The sequence below is a fragment of the Haemaphysalis longicornis genome, unplaced genomic scaffold (assembly GCF_048455015.1).
Source record: "Haemaphysalis longicornis isolate Haplotype H1 unplaced genomic scaffold, Haemaphysalis longicornis Haplotype H1 scaffold_1, whole genome shotgun sequence".
In the NCBI taxonomy this organism is placed as follows: domain Eukaryota; kingdom Metazoa; phylum Arthropoda; class Arachnida; order Ixodida; family Ixodidae; genus Haemaphysalis; species Haemaphysalis longicornis.
This window is the reverse complement of record NW_027526203.1, coordinates 159496704-159514972: the sequence shown is the minus strand read 5'-3', so window position 1 is coordinate 159514972 and position 18269 is coordinate 159496704. Positions and strand designations below refer to the sequence as shown.

At 49.5% G+C, this 18269-nt stretch overlaps 1 protein-coding gene across 2 annotated transcripts in view; it reads left to right on the top strand.

The window, feature by feature from the left end:
* LOC144138506 (zinc finger MYND domain-containing protein 19-like) overlaps positions 1–12399 on the top strand; it is a 28773-nt gene extending 16374 nt beyond the window's left edge. For both annotated transcript variants that reach the window (XM_077670826.1, XM_077670836.1), the window contains exons 5-6: positions 5061–5121; positions 8326–12399. In XM_077670826.1, the coding sequence (XP_077526952.1) occupies positions 5061–5121; positions 8326–8525 (261 nt within the window). In that variant the 3' untranslated portion in view covers positions 8526–12399. The remainder of the gene's footprint in view (positions 1–5060; positions 5122–8325) is intronic.
* The last annotated feature ends 5870 nt before the right edge of the window (positions 12400–18269 follow it).

Sequence of the window (18269 nt, the reverse complement as noted above, 5' to 3'; positions counted from 1 at the left end):
CCCACAACTGTTTGCGAGCGCAGGGCGAAACAAGTGAAGCTGCTTTCGACGGGAAGCGAACATTCATGTTTTACCATCATGCTGGGGTGTACGTCAGATGGCAGAAAGCTGCCTCCTTTTATTATTTTTAAAAGGAAGACTTTGCCTAAGGAGGCCTTCCTGCCAGGCGTCGTCGTCCCTGTAAACGAAAAAGGCTACATGGACACAGACCTTATGCTAGATTTGATACAGACAATGTGGAACCGACGACCGGGTGCACTTTTGAGGCGTCCAAGCATGCTGGTGCTGGACGCGTTTCGCGGGCACCTAACCGCGGCTGTGAAGGAGGCGCTTCGCGACGGAAGGACTGACCTCACGATCATTCCGGGGGGGCATGACCTCCACCCTGCAACCGCTGGACGTGGTGCTGATTAAGCCTTTCAAGGATCGTCTACGGGAGCAATACAGCGAATGGTTGGCCGGCGACAACCCCCAAGATGCCTGCTGGCCACCTGCGCAGACCGCCTCTCGCTACCGTCTGCCCGTGGGTGTCCCATGCTTGGGGCTCGCTGCCGGACGAGATGGTGTTGCCAGCCTTCAAGAAGTGCTGTATCAGCAATGCACTAGACGGCACTGAGGACGACATGCTGTGGGAGACGAACAGCCAGAAGCAGTCGTCGTCGGACGAGAGCTCAGACAGCTCCGAGTGATGTGCGGGATAGGGGAGCAGTGCTAGCCGCAATAAAACGATGTCGTGTGCCTACTTTTTTTTCCCATTTCTCGGCCGCAAGGTAAAGGGGTCGACCTATATTCCGGCTCGACCTTTAATCCAACTCATACGGTACTTATTTTTTGAGCTCCTGTGCCAGTCTTGAATACCAGATTGGCTGCACTTGTGTGATGGTGGCATTACTGTGGTAGAGCTCTCGTACCTAGTAGTGCTGTGCAGTTACCGAATTGTGGCGCTTGTTGAGCCCACTGCTTTTCAGTCTGCTACTTGCAGTTCTACTATGTAGACTCCTGTTTTCTGCAATGTAGGCTGTAGTTGGTAGCTGGAAGGTGTTACCAAACTGTGTTGCACATCGGTTCAGAGTTAAGCTTGTCTAAGTAGGCATGAATGCAAGCACCTTTTTACCGCAAGTTTGTTTCTGGCTTGAGGGGTACTTTGGCTTTCCCAAGCCTATCCCGTGGTTTTGTAGGTCGGGAATGCAGTAGTAGTCATTTTGCTGTCGTTTGCATCTCTGTAAAAACAATTAGTTGCCACTGAGTAGAAACTGGTTTTCTCAGAAGGTGTACCCAAAAATTTGGGGTTTTAAAAAAAAAATCTTCACTGCATTGCATGTATGCCATAAGTATGCCCCCCCCCCCCCCCCCCCCCCCCTTTCATGCCTGAACAACTTTTGAGGATGTTTTTTTTTCCCCCACATTCTTTGGACATTTAGTTGGCAATGTATATTCTCAGTCGTTTATCTTCTTCCCAGGTGTGTTGATTTATGTATCAATGTTCCTTATAACTAGCCATCACAGGAGGCCTTCAAAGCAAATCCTGCTGCTTACATAGCTTTGGCATAGCAGGAACCGGAACCGCGGGACTGCCACGTCGACGTCGTGTACACAGCAGGATGTGCTCCCTTGTTGCTGCACTAGCTCGATGTGATGTGCTTCTGTTGCAGCAATAAGCTGGAGCTACTGGTGAAAATGGAAGCCGCGACTGGCAGGTGCCAGGCAGTAAACGAAGCAGTAAAACGAGCTTCAGCCGTGTCGACGTCGTGGAAGTGTCACAAAGCACACGGAAGGTGCAGCAAGGTCGCAGTGCCAGCAGGCTTGGGTGCACTCCCTTGCCGCTGCACTAGTTCACAATGCGCTTCTGTCGTAGCCTTGTAGCTGGGGCTAATGGTGGCATTTAAGCTCCATGTCTTTCTCCGTGATTATTTTGGTATTATCATCACCAAGCATCAGTGGCGATTGTGCTGAAGCGTTGGAAATAAAAATGAAATCCGTGCACTCAACTGCAGTTGCAAGCTAACATAGAAAGCAAGCACATGCAGGTGCTGTCAAGAAAGTCCACGGGATGGGGACCTGAATGGCGGTTCCTCTAAGCACAACACATAAATGCTTCAAACCAGCGGGAATACGATAGGACAAAGGATGACCTGATCAGATTGGTGCCCGTGTGAGCATAAGGAAAGATGTGGGCGAGTGATAACTTCTTTCTGTGCCTGCGGAGGCGATGACAGCATTATTTACAGGGTGTCTAGCGACCGGGAAAACCGGGAAAACAGGGAAAAGTCTGGGAATTTTGAGCCACCGGGGAAAGTCAGGAAATTGTCAGGGAATTTTTCAATCAAGTAGTACCAGTCAGGGAAAATGACTTCGGGGCCTGCCCACACAGCTTTAGAATAGGGGAAACCGGTGTTGGAGCTACCGAACGCAACACGTTCGCGCGCGACGTAAGCGTGAACCGCATGAAACGTTTTCTGGCTTTTCTGCAAGCACGCCTGGGGCGCGCTGACGCCGCCGCGGAAACCACCCGCACGGTGCGTGCCGAGCGGTAGGCGCTGGCAACATGGCGGCAGTACCGGCCGCGGAATAGTGCGGTAGCTCCATCTTTCTCCATGGGTAGCGCCAGCGACCGCTTCTAACCGCACGAAGAAAAGTCATAATTTAATAACAAGGCATTTAATAAGCCAGAAACGCACTTGCTTGTGCTGGAAAGGAGCCACCGCAGGCACGAAATCGTCGACGCGGCCGCGAAAATGCCGCGCGCGAATCGCGTGAAGAAACTCGCCGTGCAGTTCATGCAGCTCGCAGCCGGCTTAGGTCGGTGGGTGCACTTGCGCAGAGGGAATATGTAGGTGGTGCCCAAATCGCACGCACAACGCTCTTTTTTTTTTCAGTGAATTTTAAAATGAAGCGCTTTTTGGAAGCTAATCTTGAAAGAACTTCTTATGACATCTGCAGGAGCCAGAATTGCATAATCAAAAAGGAACATGACATGGTTTAGCGTGAACTGCATGGGGCGTTTTCTGCTCTTGAAAACGCGCCGCGCTCGTCACAGGCGCGCTGACGCTGCCGCGGAACCACCCGCACGCTGCGCGCGGTGCTGCCGGCGGCGGCGACATGGCGGCGGCTTCGACCGCGAAGTGGTGACGGTAGCTCCAGCGACCGCGAAGTGGTGACGGTAGCTCGAGCGACCGCTTCTATGAGCTCTCTAAAATGCCGCACAAGGCACGCACAAAGTTGTTTGCGAGGCAAAGGAGCTTATAATGTGGGCGAAAACGGTACTATAAAACATCGTCCTGCCGCTTGTGAAAGCGCCATGCAGCCCCTGGCGGGGTGGTAAGCCTAAACATCTCTGGCGGAGCCAACCGGCTGTCTCGAGAGCTTCGAAACTGCCACCATGAGGCGCGCGGCTCCCCATTGGCGCAAGTCGTCAGGCTCCTCCCACGGCCGCGCGCGCGAATTGTCGACGCGGGCGTCAAAAAATCGCACGCGCTACGCCGACGCGCCCAAATCGCGTGCAGAAACGTACCATGCGGTTCGCGTTGCATGTCGAGCAAGGACAATCAAGAAAAAAAGCAAGAGGTGCTCGCTCAAGCGCAACTTAAAGCTTCTATTCCGCAAGATGAAATAAACTCTCTGAGGCCGTAACTGAAGGCAAGCAAACCTCAAACTGAAGTTAATCAAAGTGCATTTTGAGAGTTGTATAGGGCACTTGCAACAAATGTGTTTCCTTATGATAGAATTCGCTATGATAGAATGTGTTTTCTCTACACTTTTTATATGCTTCACGGACCATTTCCACAGAATGGCGACTGTTGTATAGGTCAGGGAATTTCGTTTAGAATGGTCATGGAAAACATGGAAAAGTCAGGGAAATTGAATTAGGCAATTTGCTAGACACCCTGATTTAGCACTTTGTTTTAGATTGTAATAGACAGGTTTAGCAACAAGCAATTATAACTACTAAAATGTGTTTTCATTGAGCTGTGGGTGCATTCCTGGTTTTCATATCACGGCTTGAAAAATCTGCAGCTATTACACAAGTCTGTACGATAGGTTTTAATGCTGGGGTGGTTTTTTGTGCGATGTCACCAAAACTGTTGTAATCTGGGTGATAAGTACTGCCTAGGTCTAGGTACTATGGCCAACAGTTTTTCCCCAAGGTGCAAAAAAAAAAGAAGAAAAAGAGAACTTGGCAGGCAAAAATGGTTGTTTATACTCCTTTGGAGTGTGGCAGTAAGTTCCTGAGATACAGCAGTAATATTTTGAAAGTACCTACTTGGGGACTCGTTGATTGGAAACATTGCAGAAAATTTGTTTTGATGAATTGTTGGTTCTTGAGACCAGTGTCTCCCCTCGAATGGGGGACTGCCGGTAAAGAGCAATGAATGTGGACAGTGCCTGCCATGTTTTGTAGCAGAGACGTGTGTAGTCAAGTCACAAAGCAAGATAGGCGTCGAAGCTAAGTGAGGAGCATCCAAGCGAGACAGTAAATGCAGCTGGTTGAAGGGACCCTGCAACACTTTCGATAAGCGCTTTCACTCTTTCCTTTGCATCTGGAACCACTGCGAAAGCTATAGTTATCGCCAGCACGGAGCAACACTGCATGATTTGCTCGTCGTACCAAATACGCGTTCCAGTTCTGCTTTGTTTCTGTGGCTTTTTTTTTTTTAAGTTGCTTTTGAAAAGCTTTCATTGCTGCAACCGAAGGAAAACCGGCCAACAGCCGCTACATGGCCTTCGTTTCGTAATTTGGGCCGTCGAAGAACGTCAAGACTGGAAAAGAGAGAAATATCTTTTGAGTGAGGTTTCAAGTTATCTGATGGGCATAGAGCTGTAATTTTTGGCTGAGGCACTTTGCGACCCCCTTATCTAAGTACTGGGTGGGTTGGGTGACTACGTTCTGCAAGCATTGAAGATTTCAAAAAAAGTTGAAAAAAGTGTTGCAGGTTGTGCCCCAGCTGTGTACCACAGTGTCACCTCTAAGCATGGTGTGCACCTTGAGTCTTGCCTGCCTCTGTGGAAAGCGCTCTCAGGCTGGAGCGGTCCTAATTCTCATTTTACTCTGCCTGTCCCAGCTTGCCGATGCGACTTCGACGAAGTACTACAATGCCAATGGAGAAGTTATTGAAGAGGAAGGTGAGTGTTGCTCCCCACCCCCCCCTGACCCAGGGGCTTGGAAAACTCTATTTTGAAGTGAAATTTGGGGTTCATTAATGCTTGCTCATAGCTTTAGTCTGTTCTGAAACTGCCACTTTATGGAGTGCGAGTGCACCAGATACTGCACTCGCTGCAAGCTTCTGGTGTTGTGCTGCAAGGTTCTGGTGTTGTTCAGTCCAGAAAAGAGACTGGCAAGGGGCTGGCAGCGTGTTATCTGGCCGCACACTGCTGTGTCCATTGCCTGGCTCCTTGCACTGTGGTACACTATACCAGTGGGTTCCGCGGAACCTAGGGGTTCCGCAGGCCCTTCCTCCGGGTTTCACGAGCCACTGATAAATTTTCCCTCGTTCTGCACTCGCCAAGTAACTTAGATGGTGAACCCGAGGTGCGATCGATCTAAGGAACCTTCATTACTCATGCCCGAGTGTCAGTAAGACATCTCGGTGCATAACAAAAAGGCGCAAGCTGCGCAATAAATCCCACCAGCAGCTTGTTAGCCAGCCAGACTCCGAAAATGGGCCGCGTGGTTAAACTATTGCACTTGAATCTCTGCCTTATATTACCCCCATGCGCATTTCTCCTGTTTGGAGATAGGTGCCGCTAGCGTACGCACTCGCGTAAAGTCGACATTCACGTGCAATAAATTCAAAAGCAAGCAAGCTTGCTTCGTTTTGAATTTATTGCACGTGAATGTAGCGTGAACGGAATGATAAATGGCGAGGGGGGAGGGGTTCCTTGGCACTTAACAGAGCTTAGCAGAGTTCCCTGGGACCAACATGCCCGAGAACCCCTGCACTATGCACTTAAAGGTGGGCTGGCCACAAATGGGCTCCAGTAGAACCAGAAGCATGTAAACTGCACTGTGTTGGGTGATATTTCAAGCAGGAGTACTGACACGAAAATTGTATGATCCATTTTTATTGCTTTTATCGGTGCTTAATGGTCTGGCGAACCCGACACAGCACTTTAAATACTTCAGCACGCGATAATTAATTACATTGAACGGCCTGAAAATCGTTCGTTTCAATTTCCCGCGCTTTCAGCCCGAAAGGTGCTAATGACAGAATCCCGACATGACCTCACCGCTTTTTGTGGACGTCAAAACCCTCCGGAGGCCGGGGGGGCAATGTTTCGACCGCGCCGCTGCCGGAGCTGAACGGCTAAGCTGCCTGAAGGTGCTAGGCTTACCATTGCGGCAGAAATTCGATGACCGCTTTCGATAAAAGTCCTGATGGCGACTTCTATTGTGATTCCGAGCTATATTATCGCTTCCTTTCCCGTGTGTGGAACTTTATTTTTGATAACAGGGCCTTTCTGGGCAGCTTTTATGCCTGTCGCTCTGGCTACGTGCACCCGTTTGTGAATGCGCCAGCGCCCACTTGCCGCTCGCGAGGCCGCACGTGTGAAGTGACGGCGCGAGTTTTTGGCGAGCGGTGTCCGCGTCACTACCACGGGATGATGTCACCCTGATGTCCATTTGCTGAGTGCCACTCTGCGTGCTCTTCCGTCGGCGCGATAAATGAGACCCAATTAAAGTATGTTCTTCGCATCGCAGGCCGCTCATATTTCAGCCAGGGTATTCTGTTGAGCAAAGGGAGCGAACTGTGCAATAATATTGACGCCGAAAATTGGTGTCAGTACTCCTATAAGAGTAGCACTCCAGGGAAAGGGGGGGAAAAACCATTCAACTGGTTATTGGTGTCTTGGATCGAAAACTGCCATGAGGGAATGCATGTCTCCATAAACAAGCAGTATTACAGTCAAACCCGGCTATAACGAACCCGGATAGAGCGAATTATGCTATATATCGAACAAAAAAAATTCAGTTGCGGAAATACATGGGAAACATATTCCTTATAACGAAGTTCACATCCGATATATCGAACTCCGCGCGCCTAGAATGACCGCCAAAATGCATGGTCTCGGAGCGGCGATTGAGATGTGGATTGGCCGCCACCACGGAGCAAGAGCCGCGACTGGGACATTGCGCCTTGCACGGAGCGACGTGACGGCCGACACTTTCCGTAACTATTTCCGACGCGTGGGACTTACGACGGAACCCGCCCAGTCAGCGAGTCCGGACCAAGATAGCAGCATTGGTGAACTGTGAGAAGAGCTCGCCAACGTTGCTGATGTCACGAGTGAAAGCCGTCCGATGCTTATAGTGAAGCGCTTTCGGCAGTCGATGTGCTCCGCCAAGGCTTCCTCGATTTTGGAGAATGCAGACTCGCTCCAAACAATGTTTCGTGTAGAGAATGCTATGCTAGTTGTAGCCGCCAAAACGAAAGTGAAAACAAAAATCAGCGCTTTTTTTTGCAAAGTAGGCAGTTAAGGCGGAAAGAAGCTTTATTAATTGCAATAAATGAATTATTTTGGGCATGGTTAATGGCTACTTTACTGTGTTCGTTTCTGCATGCGGGGATGGTGGAGTTGATTGATTGATTGTGGGGTTTAACGCGCCGACGCAACGCAGGCGATGAGGCGCGCCGTAGTGGAGGGCTCCGGATTAATTTTGACCACCTGGGGATCTTTATCGTGCGCCGAAATCTCGTACACACGGGCGTTGGAGTTGAGGAGGGGGGGCTACCGCGCAATGCGAACTCGTAGCAATAAGCTCGTTATAGGTGGGTTCCGCTATATCGAACTATTGGATATATCGAACAAATCGCGGTGCATATTGCAGTTCGCTATAAACGGGTTTGACTGTAGTAACAAGCAACAAGCCTACGTTTACTTCTGGGTGTGCCCTCTTTACGCCCCCGATGTTTGGTGCAAAAGGGCAGTTCGACTTTCTACAATTGCTTTGTAGGGGAGGGGGAAGACTAGAATTGCTGTCAAAATGTGCATATGTTGGTTTCTGCATTTGCCAATGGGTGTGCACACCGCTTGGCACTTGGCACCAGTTCAAGAGCCTTGGTGTTGGTGCCGCTCCAGCATCTTTTTCTCCAGTTGCAAATAGGTCGGCCTGGAACTGCTCACCCTTGCTCGTTTATTCCTGCTACGCATATGGTGCTTCAAAAGAGTCCTGACAGGGGCTGGGCCATTTGTGCCACTTTTAGTTCCGCCTCCTTTTCTGTGGGGGCCCGCTTGTAGAGAGGACGTGCAGAGCCCTTTGTGAGGCCCTGGTGGTTCACCCCGCATGCCCGTGTGGTGCTGAGCGTGCCCTGGCCCCCCTGTTTGCAGAGGAGGGCGGCTGCTACTACGAGTGCCACTACCCGCCCTGCAGCAGCCTGGAGCGGGAGCCCCGGGAGTTCAGCATCTGTGGCCGCTGCCAGGCTGCCCGCTACTGCGGCCTCTTCTGCCAGCAGCGCGACTGGCCCCTGCACAAGCGCCACTGCCGCCCGCGGCTGCGCCAGCACCGCGAGAAGGCCCCCGAGCGGTGACCGGCCCCCCTGGCCGCTGACCTCTTCGCTCAGCCACTGCCACCTCTTCTTCCTCACCGCCTAGGGGGATCTCGTGGGCTGTGTTGGGCCCCACGGCCGGCCCCGTGACCGTGTGTCGCAGCTGGCCCCTCGGGGCACACGCTGCGGTGAGTGCCGTCGCCGCCCCGCTGCACGCCAGGCAGCGCATGTGGGCGGTCCCTCCCGGTCTCAGTTGTCGGTGTCACCTCGTGGAGAGTTTGGTGTTCTCGCTCAGCCCCTGCTGCTGTCTCCCTCATCCACCACACCACCTTTCTTCTGCCCACTTGTTTGTCGTTTGGTGCTGTGCTGTGTGGGGTGCGTTTGTGGGGCGAGCCGGTTTCTTTGTTGTTGTGCTGTAGTGCGATTTTGTAAGGCAGTGCGTTGAAGGATCCATTCTTGTTCTTTTGAGGTTGTGCGGAAAAAGAAGTGGCATGCGCGCTTCCATCGTTGACATTCCTCTGGGGCTTTTGGTAACACCTCGTCTTCCTTTGGTTGCATTTGGGTGTGATATGGCTTGTGTTTGTGCGCCATTTGAATGCTGTGTTATTCACCAGGGCTGGATTAGCCTAACGTGCGCCCCTAGTCGGATCAGTGGGAGGTGGTGTTGCAGCATCAGATGGCTTCCAGTCTTGTTTAGTCAAAGAAAAGAGCCGTATTCCACCTAGGCAACCGTTTGCTGTCCTGGATCATATTCTGAGTTCATCTCTGTCTAGCGCAGCCAACGATAGGATGTGTGGTTTACCTTGGCGAGGTGTTGTAGCCAAATCAACCAATCCCAACCACTTAGTGAGGACGTTTCCTTTGCAGATTTCCACAAAGCGGGAAAGGCCCTGGTCTCAACCCAATCCGGTTCCCTTCTGGTTTCCGATGCCCTAGAACATTGCTCAAGCAGAGCAGAACAGTGGCTGGTGTACAAATGATGCAGGCTGTGCATTCCTCTCTCTGTTTGAACCGTGTCTTCCTGTATGGTTGGTTAACTGCAGCGGGTGTGCCATGTGATTTCGCCAGTGTGGCAGGCGAGCATGTTGGCTTTCCAGTGAAGTGCCCTGGCCTGCAGCCTGTGATGGGCCAAGGTTCGCCTACTTCTTACTGTGCAGACTTCTTGCGGGATGCGTGCTCATGCTGCTTGCATGCTCGGGCTACTCATGCTACTGAGCAGCATGAAGCTCTGGTGTGTGTGTGTGTGTGTGTGTGTGTTGGCAATGCCAGGGGTGTGCGGTGCCATTGCAGGCTGTTTGTGTAGGACGTGCCGTGCTTGTCCTAGCTGCTTCTCGTTTTTTGTACACTGGCCAATGTTCTCGGAAGCACAGCTCCTCTTTTCTGCCCAGCGCAGCTTTTCTTTGCTCGCCTCTGGCAAGTCGCGTGGGTGTCGTTCATCACCAGCTGCATTGTCTGCCTGCTTGCACCGCTGCGGTGCTCCAACGTGCCATCACTGCCACTGGCAGCCCTGTGCAAAGTGAGTGGCGGGCAACCCGAGCCGGCTGCCCTCAGTACGCGTGCAATGTACATATTATGTAATGGATTTGGTACTGCGCTAGCCTGTGTCGAGTTACGTTGTAGCGCGAAGTGGTCTTTGGTGGCGCTAGCGGCCTCACAGCCCACAGTTGAGTTTGAGGATGTCTCGGAACCGCGGTTACTGGTTGGACTTGGGCAGAGGTGTTTGTTTGTTTGCGTCAGTACTGTGGAGGAGTTAAGGGAACACGAGATTGGAGCCAAACCCTTTGAATTGTAATTGTTGAGCATGGGTGGTGTGGTAGCAACACGTGCAGTGCTTGTACACTGGTCGCTCCGTGTAAAAGTTGGGGAATTTTGCTGTGTGCCCGCATAGGGCTTTGCCTGCTTGCAGTTACAGCTTGTTCTTTCATCGCTGTAATGCATGGGCTGTGTAGGAAGCGGCCGTTTGTACGTGGAAGCCACTGGTTGTTAGACTTTGAACGTGTTGCAAACACAGTGCCAGCATGGGTGTTGAATGGGGATTGTTTGAGGGGAGTTGTTGTGTGCTTCGCGAGCCCACTGCATATACAACTGCAAGCCAGTGCTACGCATATTTGTGACATCCAAGGGTGGAGTGGCACTGTGCTTGCCGTCTGGTGCTGCGTGTGTGGCTCAAGCAGAGCGTGAAAAACAGGGTTTGCCAGCTGTCGTTGTTGACATTTTTGTTTGCTCGTATCATTTCTAACGGTGCGTGTGGGATTTTTGAAGGTGGAAATGAATTTGTAATCTTCAGCTGTCTGGAGAGACGAGTAGTCTATTTGTATTTCTTAATTCTAGCATTCACAAAAGTCTGTGTTGCTAACTTGAAGATCTCAACATTTTAACTGTTGATTGTAGCAGCACTCGCGTACTGATACTGCCATAGCTGTTTTACGCAGCACTGATGTAATTACCCCACAATTTCGTGCCTGCTGTACAAAGTGGAAGTACTGGTGCAGTGGAAAAATGTGTGGGCTGTGAACATCTGGGATGAATTTACTCGTCAATTGCTCTAGAAGATGTTGTCCCCTTTTCTCGCTTTGTGTGTTACGACCGTTTGCATTTATGCTGACATGTTTTATCTTTTCGGACCTTTTACATCTTTTACTCCACTCCGACCTTCTTTTAACCTTCCGGTCTTCTTAATTGGCCAACATTTCATTCCCACATTCAGCCCTGTGGCCAGCTTCCTCCCAAGGCCATTTCTCTTTCTGCCGGCTAGCATAACTTCCGAGGCTTGTAGCCAGCACAGGTCGAAAGAGGCACAGTTCAGGCAACCGTTACTTCCCCTGGGGGTTGAATTTGGCAAGCGGTAGTTCCACCGTCCACAGGCACTGTTCGTGCGAAGGTGGCCTCTAGCGCCGCAATGTCCCCCTTTTTTGTTGTCTTTCTCGGTGTCTCCACAAGGGAGGTCAAAGTGGAGAGGGTTGTTACTCTTGGTGCCAGCTGCAGAAAATGCATTTCTGCATCACTTGGCACGGCTTGTTGCTGATGGTACGGCTGGCTGGTGTTCTTGGTTGTTTGTTTGTCGCTGTTGGCTATGGTAGCTATGGTGGGACACTTCCTAGTGCCAGCCAGTGCCCCAATGCACGTGGGCCTTGGGGGCTCTTGTGTGTCTAGGGACCAACAACGCCACGTCCCGAGTTACTCCGCATAACATTCCCACGGAGGAAAATGTGCTGCTACAAGCCACCCGTTTTTGCTTCGCTGGTTGGCTGGCGTTAGCGATTTTTCATCTGAAACTGCACATTTGCTGCTGGGAGGTCCAAACGCAGTGGATTGGGTTGAGGTATTTGTAGCAGCCAGCGTTTCCCTTTGGTCTAAGCCTTGTTTCACCTTCTGCGCGAGGAGCAGTGGGTGGGCAGCTGCCACCTGTCAACAGAGGCACCAGTTTTGGAAGCATTGTGCGGGGTACTTGCTGCACTGATGCGCGGACCTTAACTTGTATTAGGCTTAAAAGCAATAAGCTCTTCATGTTCACCAGTCGCAGGAACAACTTTTGTGCCGAGTATTCGGCCCCCTGTCCGCGTTTTTTTGCAAATGCTGACGTTCCCCTCGCTGCCTTTTGTGATCTTCTAGTGTGTGTGTGTGCATGTGTGTTTTGCTTCTCTTGCCACTTTTCACAGAGCACTCAGGGTAGTGCCAAGAGTGCTGCGCTCAACAGGGTTCAATTGACCGACTTACCAGTTTCAAAGGGTTCGGGCCGTTTATCTTTTTTTTTTTTTTTTTTTGTAACAATGGTTGTCTGTCGTGGTGGATTTATCTAGTCCTTAGATGCACAGTAGCAATTTTTCTACCTTTGCTGCGCTTTTTGTACGACCACCACAAAGTACTCGTGTCTAGTACGTTCCAGTTTGCACGAACGCCACTTCAATTCTTCCCCGATCTGCATAGTTTCCTAGCCATTCGTCATTCCTGTCTATGGTGTCCCTTTTCTCTGGTGCACTGCCAGTGCAAGGAAAAATGCAGGACACTGGAGCGTTCATCCGTGCTGAGCGGATGCCTCAGTGTAAAAATTCTTGCTCCCGTCGTTTCCAGGACCCTGTAAAATGGGGCTTGCGCAAACCTCGAGTATTGCGTTTCTCTTCGCCCTCCCCGCTTTCTGTCGCTTGCATCCTAAGTTCCTCTCTTGGTATTACTACACCGCCTTGTGCATATTTTATTGTGATCCGCCAGGAAGGTATTTTTTATTTATTACCGTGGAAGTATCCATTGAGTGTGAATGGTTGTAATACCGCATGTACCTTAGTCCCCCCCTCCCTTCCTTTGTTTTTGCTTGCGAGTTCTGCATCAACTGTACAGTTTTGTCATTGGAGAGGAAGAATGCTTGGTGTCATCCCTTAGTCCGTGTGTGTGTGTACATACTGCTGGGTTTTTAATTAGTGTTTTCTTATTTGTTTCGGACTGAGTTTCTGTGCCTTGTAATACTTGCTTTGTTTTGTTTTGGCCCTAATTTGCTTTGCTGAGGCAAAGGTTTGCCCCCCCCCCCCCCCCCCCCCCTTTCCCTCCCTCCTCAATTGATGACGCTTGAATTTATGTGGACCACAAAATAAACCTTTTCACACAACACTTGCGGCTGTTTTGTTTGTATTTCTTCTTGGCTGAAAACAGTGGTGTTAACAATTAGGGCAGCTAGAGTATGAGTATTACTGTGTCATTAGAAAAAGCTCTGCAGTGTGCAGCCTTGACCAAGTGCCCCAGACAGGCTATGTAAGGTGTAAAATAACCTTGTTTTGCTTCTGCAGTCAAAAATCGCCTCTTGCATCACCTCTTGCAGAGGCCTTGGTGTGCTAAGCATGATGGTGTGAACGTGTCAGTTGCACCTGCTGCCATGTTAAACCATTTTGCCTCAATTTGTTTGCAAATGCCGGTGTTGGTAATGGTGCAAGCCAACTACTACCAGTGTCAGTAGTTTGCATCAGCAAAGTATGTGATTCAGCGCCAGCACTAGCACTCTTGTTACGAGCGCTTCGTAATGCCATGATCAACAGCCAGCTTGTTGGATGCCTCACGATTTCTGGATTGCTTCCGTTTGTAGGCACCCCAGTGCTTCCGAGTCTCCAGTGGAGTACCATGAATGGCAAAGAATCTTCAGGAGGTTGTGGATTTAGGATTTCTTTGGGTTGTCCGATGTCCCTCTCGCTAGTGCAACTTTCAGCAACAAGGCAACCAGTAGACCCAGGTGGGCAATTTGTATTGACATAAAAAAAAGTGGGCAGTGCTGAGCTGTTCGGAAAATTTTTGTTGGGCATCTGCATGGTGGAACATGTTCTGCAAGACTAGGCACCTCGCGGACCTTTCATGGAGCTTGAGACCAACGTAGGTCATCGAGAATTGTCAGCTGGTGCACTTGAGTAAAGTGCAGAAGTCCCGTATCATGCCTTCCCATGCTGGGTGATGGCATTGAGGTCTCTGCATGTTGCAACAACCCTCGTATCCATGGTTGAACTTGCGCCTTGGCTGGACACTGACGTTGGGCATCAGCGAACAACTGTTGGGCAAGGAAGAAGACGAGACGCGTTACGGGGGGAAAAGGAGGAAGACGGCGCATCATTTCTGGGCACAAGTTCGCCTTGTAAATAAACCTTTACCAGTCCTCATTCGTAACCATCGTTACAATAGTATGTTGGTGTGCCTGCAGTTGTTTGCCCAGGATGTTGGTATGGAGGGTACCTTATTGACACAATAAAAAGCCGAATGTCCTGATCTCGGCACATCGCACGAAACAGCACATACAAAGGTAAATGTAAAAATGCAATGTGGCAGGTAGAATCAAACGTTTACTATTTCTGTCATCACTGCAATAGACTCGTCTGCAGAGCAAACCTGACAACTTGTTTGTGTGTGCAGGGTTTGGCGACTACTGTACTGCACTGTTTTCGTCTCGTAACTACCTGTCTTGTGGAACTGGAGGCTGTCGTGCCAATTTGCTATTTAGAGCGGAGTGTAGGGAAGCAAGCGAAACTGGAAGGCATACAAGAAATGTCCAGACGTGTGTGCCAGGTTGAAGTTGCAGCACAATCCCACCGTGTGGTCGTGCGTCGGGTAAGAATTGGGGTGCGCTCGCCGGAAGCTGGGCGATGAAAAAGAGCCACCCCCATGGTTGCAGAGAGGGTATGTACTGCATTAAGGGGTAGACGTTTGGTAGGTGCCGTGGGCCAGGCAGTTGGTGAAAGAGGAAAACCAGCTTTGAGACACGATGCAGATCATGAGCTTCAGCCTTGGGAAAGAATCGACCCCCTCCCCCCTCCCTCCCCTGAAGGGCCGGTTTTTTTTTCGAAGAAAGGTGGCAACCCCTACACCTGCAATGTGGTGTGATGCGAGCGATGTGGCGTGATGCGAGCGATGACGCTGATTGGCTCTTGTTGTGGCATGATAGAGCGCGACACCTGTGCGCGCGCACCCGCACCAGCTGCGAACGGTGAGCGAGAGCTGCACCCGAACAGAACGTAAATCTGTGAGCTACAACAGGGGGCACAGTCAACACTTTATCCCTGGCAAAGTCCCCGAGTGTGTATGTGCCAAACACTTCATGGGCATCATCATCATCGTTGTCATTAGAGCACGTGGATAAAGTTGGCTTTGCCATAACGCGTGTCGGCGTACGTTGCCATCGACGAAGCAAGTCGGCCAATACAAGCTTCGCTTGGATAGAGGAATAAATTTATAAAGCAAGGCTCTGCAGCACGACTTGCGAACTTCAAGCTACACCGCACAGCTTACCATTTGGGTTGGCTTTTGTGCACAATGCCAGGGCTGTGCATACGAGCCTAACATGTGTAAGCCTTGGGCGAAACAAGCATTTTCCAACTCTGGGGTAGTGCTTGCGAATATCCGTCAAACTGGTTATCCGATTGAACTAGCTCGGAGCGACTCTTGAAAGCTGGCTGTCCAGGTATCTGGATTTTCGACAATGAATAATCAATATATCCGGTTTCAATAGCCGGTTAACCGGATATTCAAATATTCAAATTGTTCGGCTTGATCGTGTGTATGATGATATCACGCGAGTAATGCAATAATTCGTACTCCGTAAAATACATTGTTTAACATAGTCCAAAATCTTTTGACGATCCTTAATTTTTAAACGATTTCACCGTAATGCACTCCTTGTAATCTTTGGAGTATAAAATAGAAATCCGAATATCCAAATATCTGGATATAAAACCAGTTAACAAGGCACACGATCTGATCACTCCGGTTATCCGGCTTTCAAATTCGAATAATCGGTGAATTGAATAACTGGATAACCAGATTTGCCACAAAACCAGTTTGGTATTGCCCCACTACTCTAGTGCTTGTTAGCTACAATGAAGCATATTGGTATAAAATCTGTAAGCAGAAAATAAGTATTCCTACCAATATGGTGGCACGCATTAGGAGTCAAGAGTTACTTGTCAATGCATGCAGTAATGTACTGGTAAGGTGCATATGCATCGCAAGGGCCTCTTTTCAATGACTGGAGGGACTGCAGCCAGTCAAATATACTTACTGTATTGATAGCATGTTGAGGAACCTGCATTTTTGGCAGCAATGAATGTGAAATTTTTGTTCCACTGCTTTGCCATGTTGTCTAAGCCTTTTGTTTTCAATATTTTGTAAGATTTTCCTATCAAGCATTAGTGCATGATCACTCGGATGTGTTGAGTCCTGACTACCTAAGTTGCCTTTTTTGTAACTGTTCCAGAAGCTCTATATGCACTAAAACAAAGATATTCACATTCAAAAATTATCTACTCAATTTGAAGTGCTATTTGTACTCAATTTGCAGTTCCAAATTTGATATTTGCGCACCTCACCAATAACCAATGCCATGTGCAGGGTACCTTTGTTTTTCGCAAGCTTTCCCCTTGCCGACACCAGCTAATGTCAGTGCAGCCTTCTGTTACTCTTTCCCTTGACTGCTTTCTTCAGCCTTTTTCCACACTTGGCTAAAACTGACGCCCGTTATGAAGTCAACATTCAGTGGTACTAGCAATGCAGTGTTCGAAACGACTTTCGTGCGAAGAATTCTGTAGTTGCTCGTAACTTTCAGTGAGACAGGTTCAGAAAGGTGTCTGTTATCTGTCCTACCTACCTCCCTTTTCGAGGACTCCATTTGTTGCCATGGAGATTGATGCCTTAAAAAGAGATATTTCAGTTCGCCTACTGATAGGAAAAGATGTTTTCTCAGATCATCTTCATTGAAACAAAGAGCACTTTTGCCCTTTTGCCCCCCCCTTCCCCCCTTCACCAAACATCACACTTAGAATATGCAACTTGTCAAGAGCTCCTCCACCAGATTTCCGATACGGGGTCATTGTGCTGTAATGAAATGAGCCACGTACAAAGGCTGAAGAATGTGTCAAGAAGAAAGCGAGTGAACAGCGGAGAATAGCAGCATCCATCGTGCCAACCGTGCTTAAGGATGGAGGCCAGAAAGCTAAAATTGAGGTTTTCCACCTCGGTGTTACACGTGGGCTAGGAGGCACACCACAGTAGAGGGCCATGGTTTCACTTTGACCGCCTGAGTATCTGCAACGCGTGCCAAAATCTCATACATGTGGTTCTTGTGCACCTATCACAAGAACAGCCCCCACCCCCCCTGTAAATGGAATTCTTGAGCTCAGCAGAACAATGCCACGAAGGGTTGAGTGTAGAAGCCAAAGGCGGAGCACAGGCAATAGGAAAGTGGAAGGGCACAAGACTGGGTGGCCACTTCCTGGCAGTGGAACAATAAGAGTTACATACCATCACAGTCGAGCTGCTATTTTCTGCTCAAACTGGCCCCAACATGAACAAACATTCTTGTTGGCGAGATTCGGAGCAGTGCAGGGGGCCCACTTTTCTGCTTTAGGAGCAGCAAGGTTGATGTAGCACATGTTAGTGCTGTTGGGGCGATTGTCCCAACCATGGTGCAGTGTTGCCCCGACCTTGGATGATGCACAGGCGGTGGTAACTACATGGGTATGCTTGGTGGCCAGAACAAGCACGCTGGTGTGGAACTTTTGCCAAGGCGAATCTGGTTTTCACCTCCTTCGGGACACTGTCAATGCCTGGGTTTTTAACCCGTGCAGTGCACATTGTTTCCTGTTACGGTCGCTTAAAAAACTGACCTGCAGCAAGCACTTCAGCCTCGTGGAACAGGTGTAAGTGCTTGGAACCCCATGCTGTGACATGGACAGGGGAACTGGGAGGTCAAACACCGTCATTGCCCACAAGCCTCTGCATATAAGTGTACAGTCTTGGACAAATGAAGCCCAAACACGAAAATAAGATCCAAAACACACAAAGCGATTTCCTTATTTCCTTCCGTGCAAGTCAAAATGACGCATGGCTCAGTTACAAAACCAAGCTGGGAAATGTGGCTTTCCAAATATACCGATAGCACGCCATTATTAGACCTCAACGGACAGTATTTTTCGATTTTGTGTGTTCTGGTTCATATTTTCGTGTTTGCATTTCATTTGTCTACGACTGCACTTATTGGTCTGGGTAAGAATGAGCCGCTCTCTTCAAGTGTTGAAGCCCCCCCCCCCAAATTAAATCCTTGGTGCGCCACCTTTAAGTGTACAACAGGCATGTATGAATGTTAGCTTTTCTTTTCTCTCAAATATTCAATTGAACAATGTACATTATTCAACATTTGCTTTGATCAGAGTTCCGATATAAAAATTTCAATGTATGAACACCGACAAAAGTGAAGGCTAGGCTACTTTTTTCTCCTCAAGAAATTATTTGTATCTGGGGTACATTCCTTGCACGAGGCAAGCT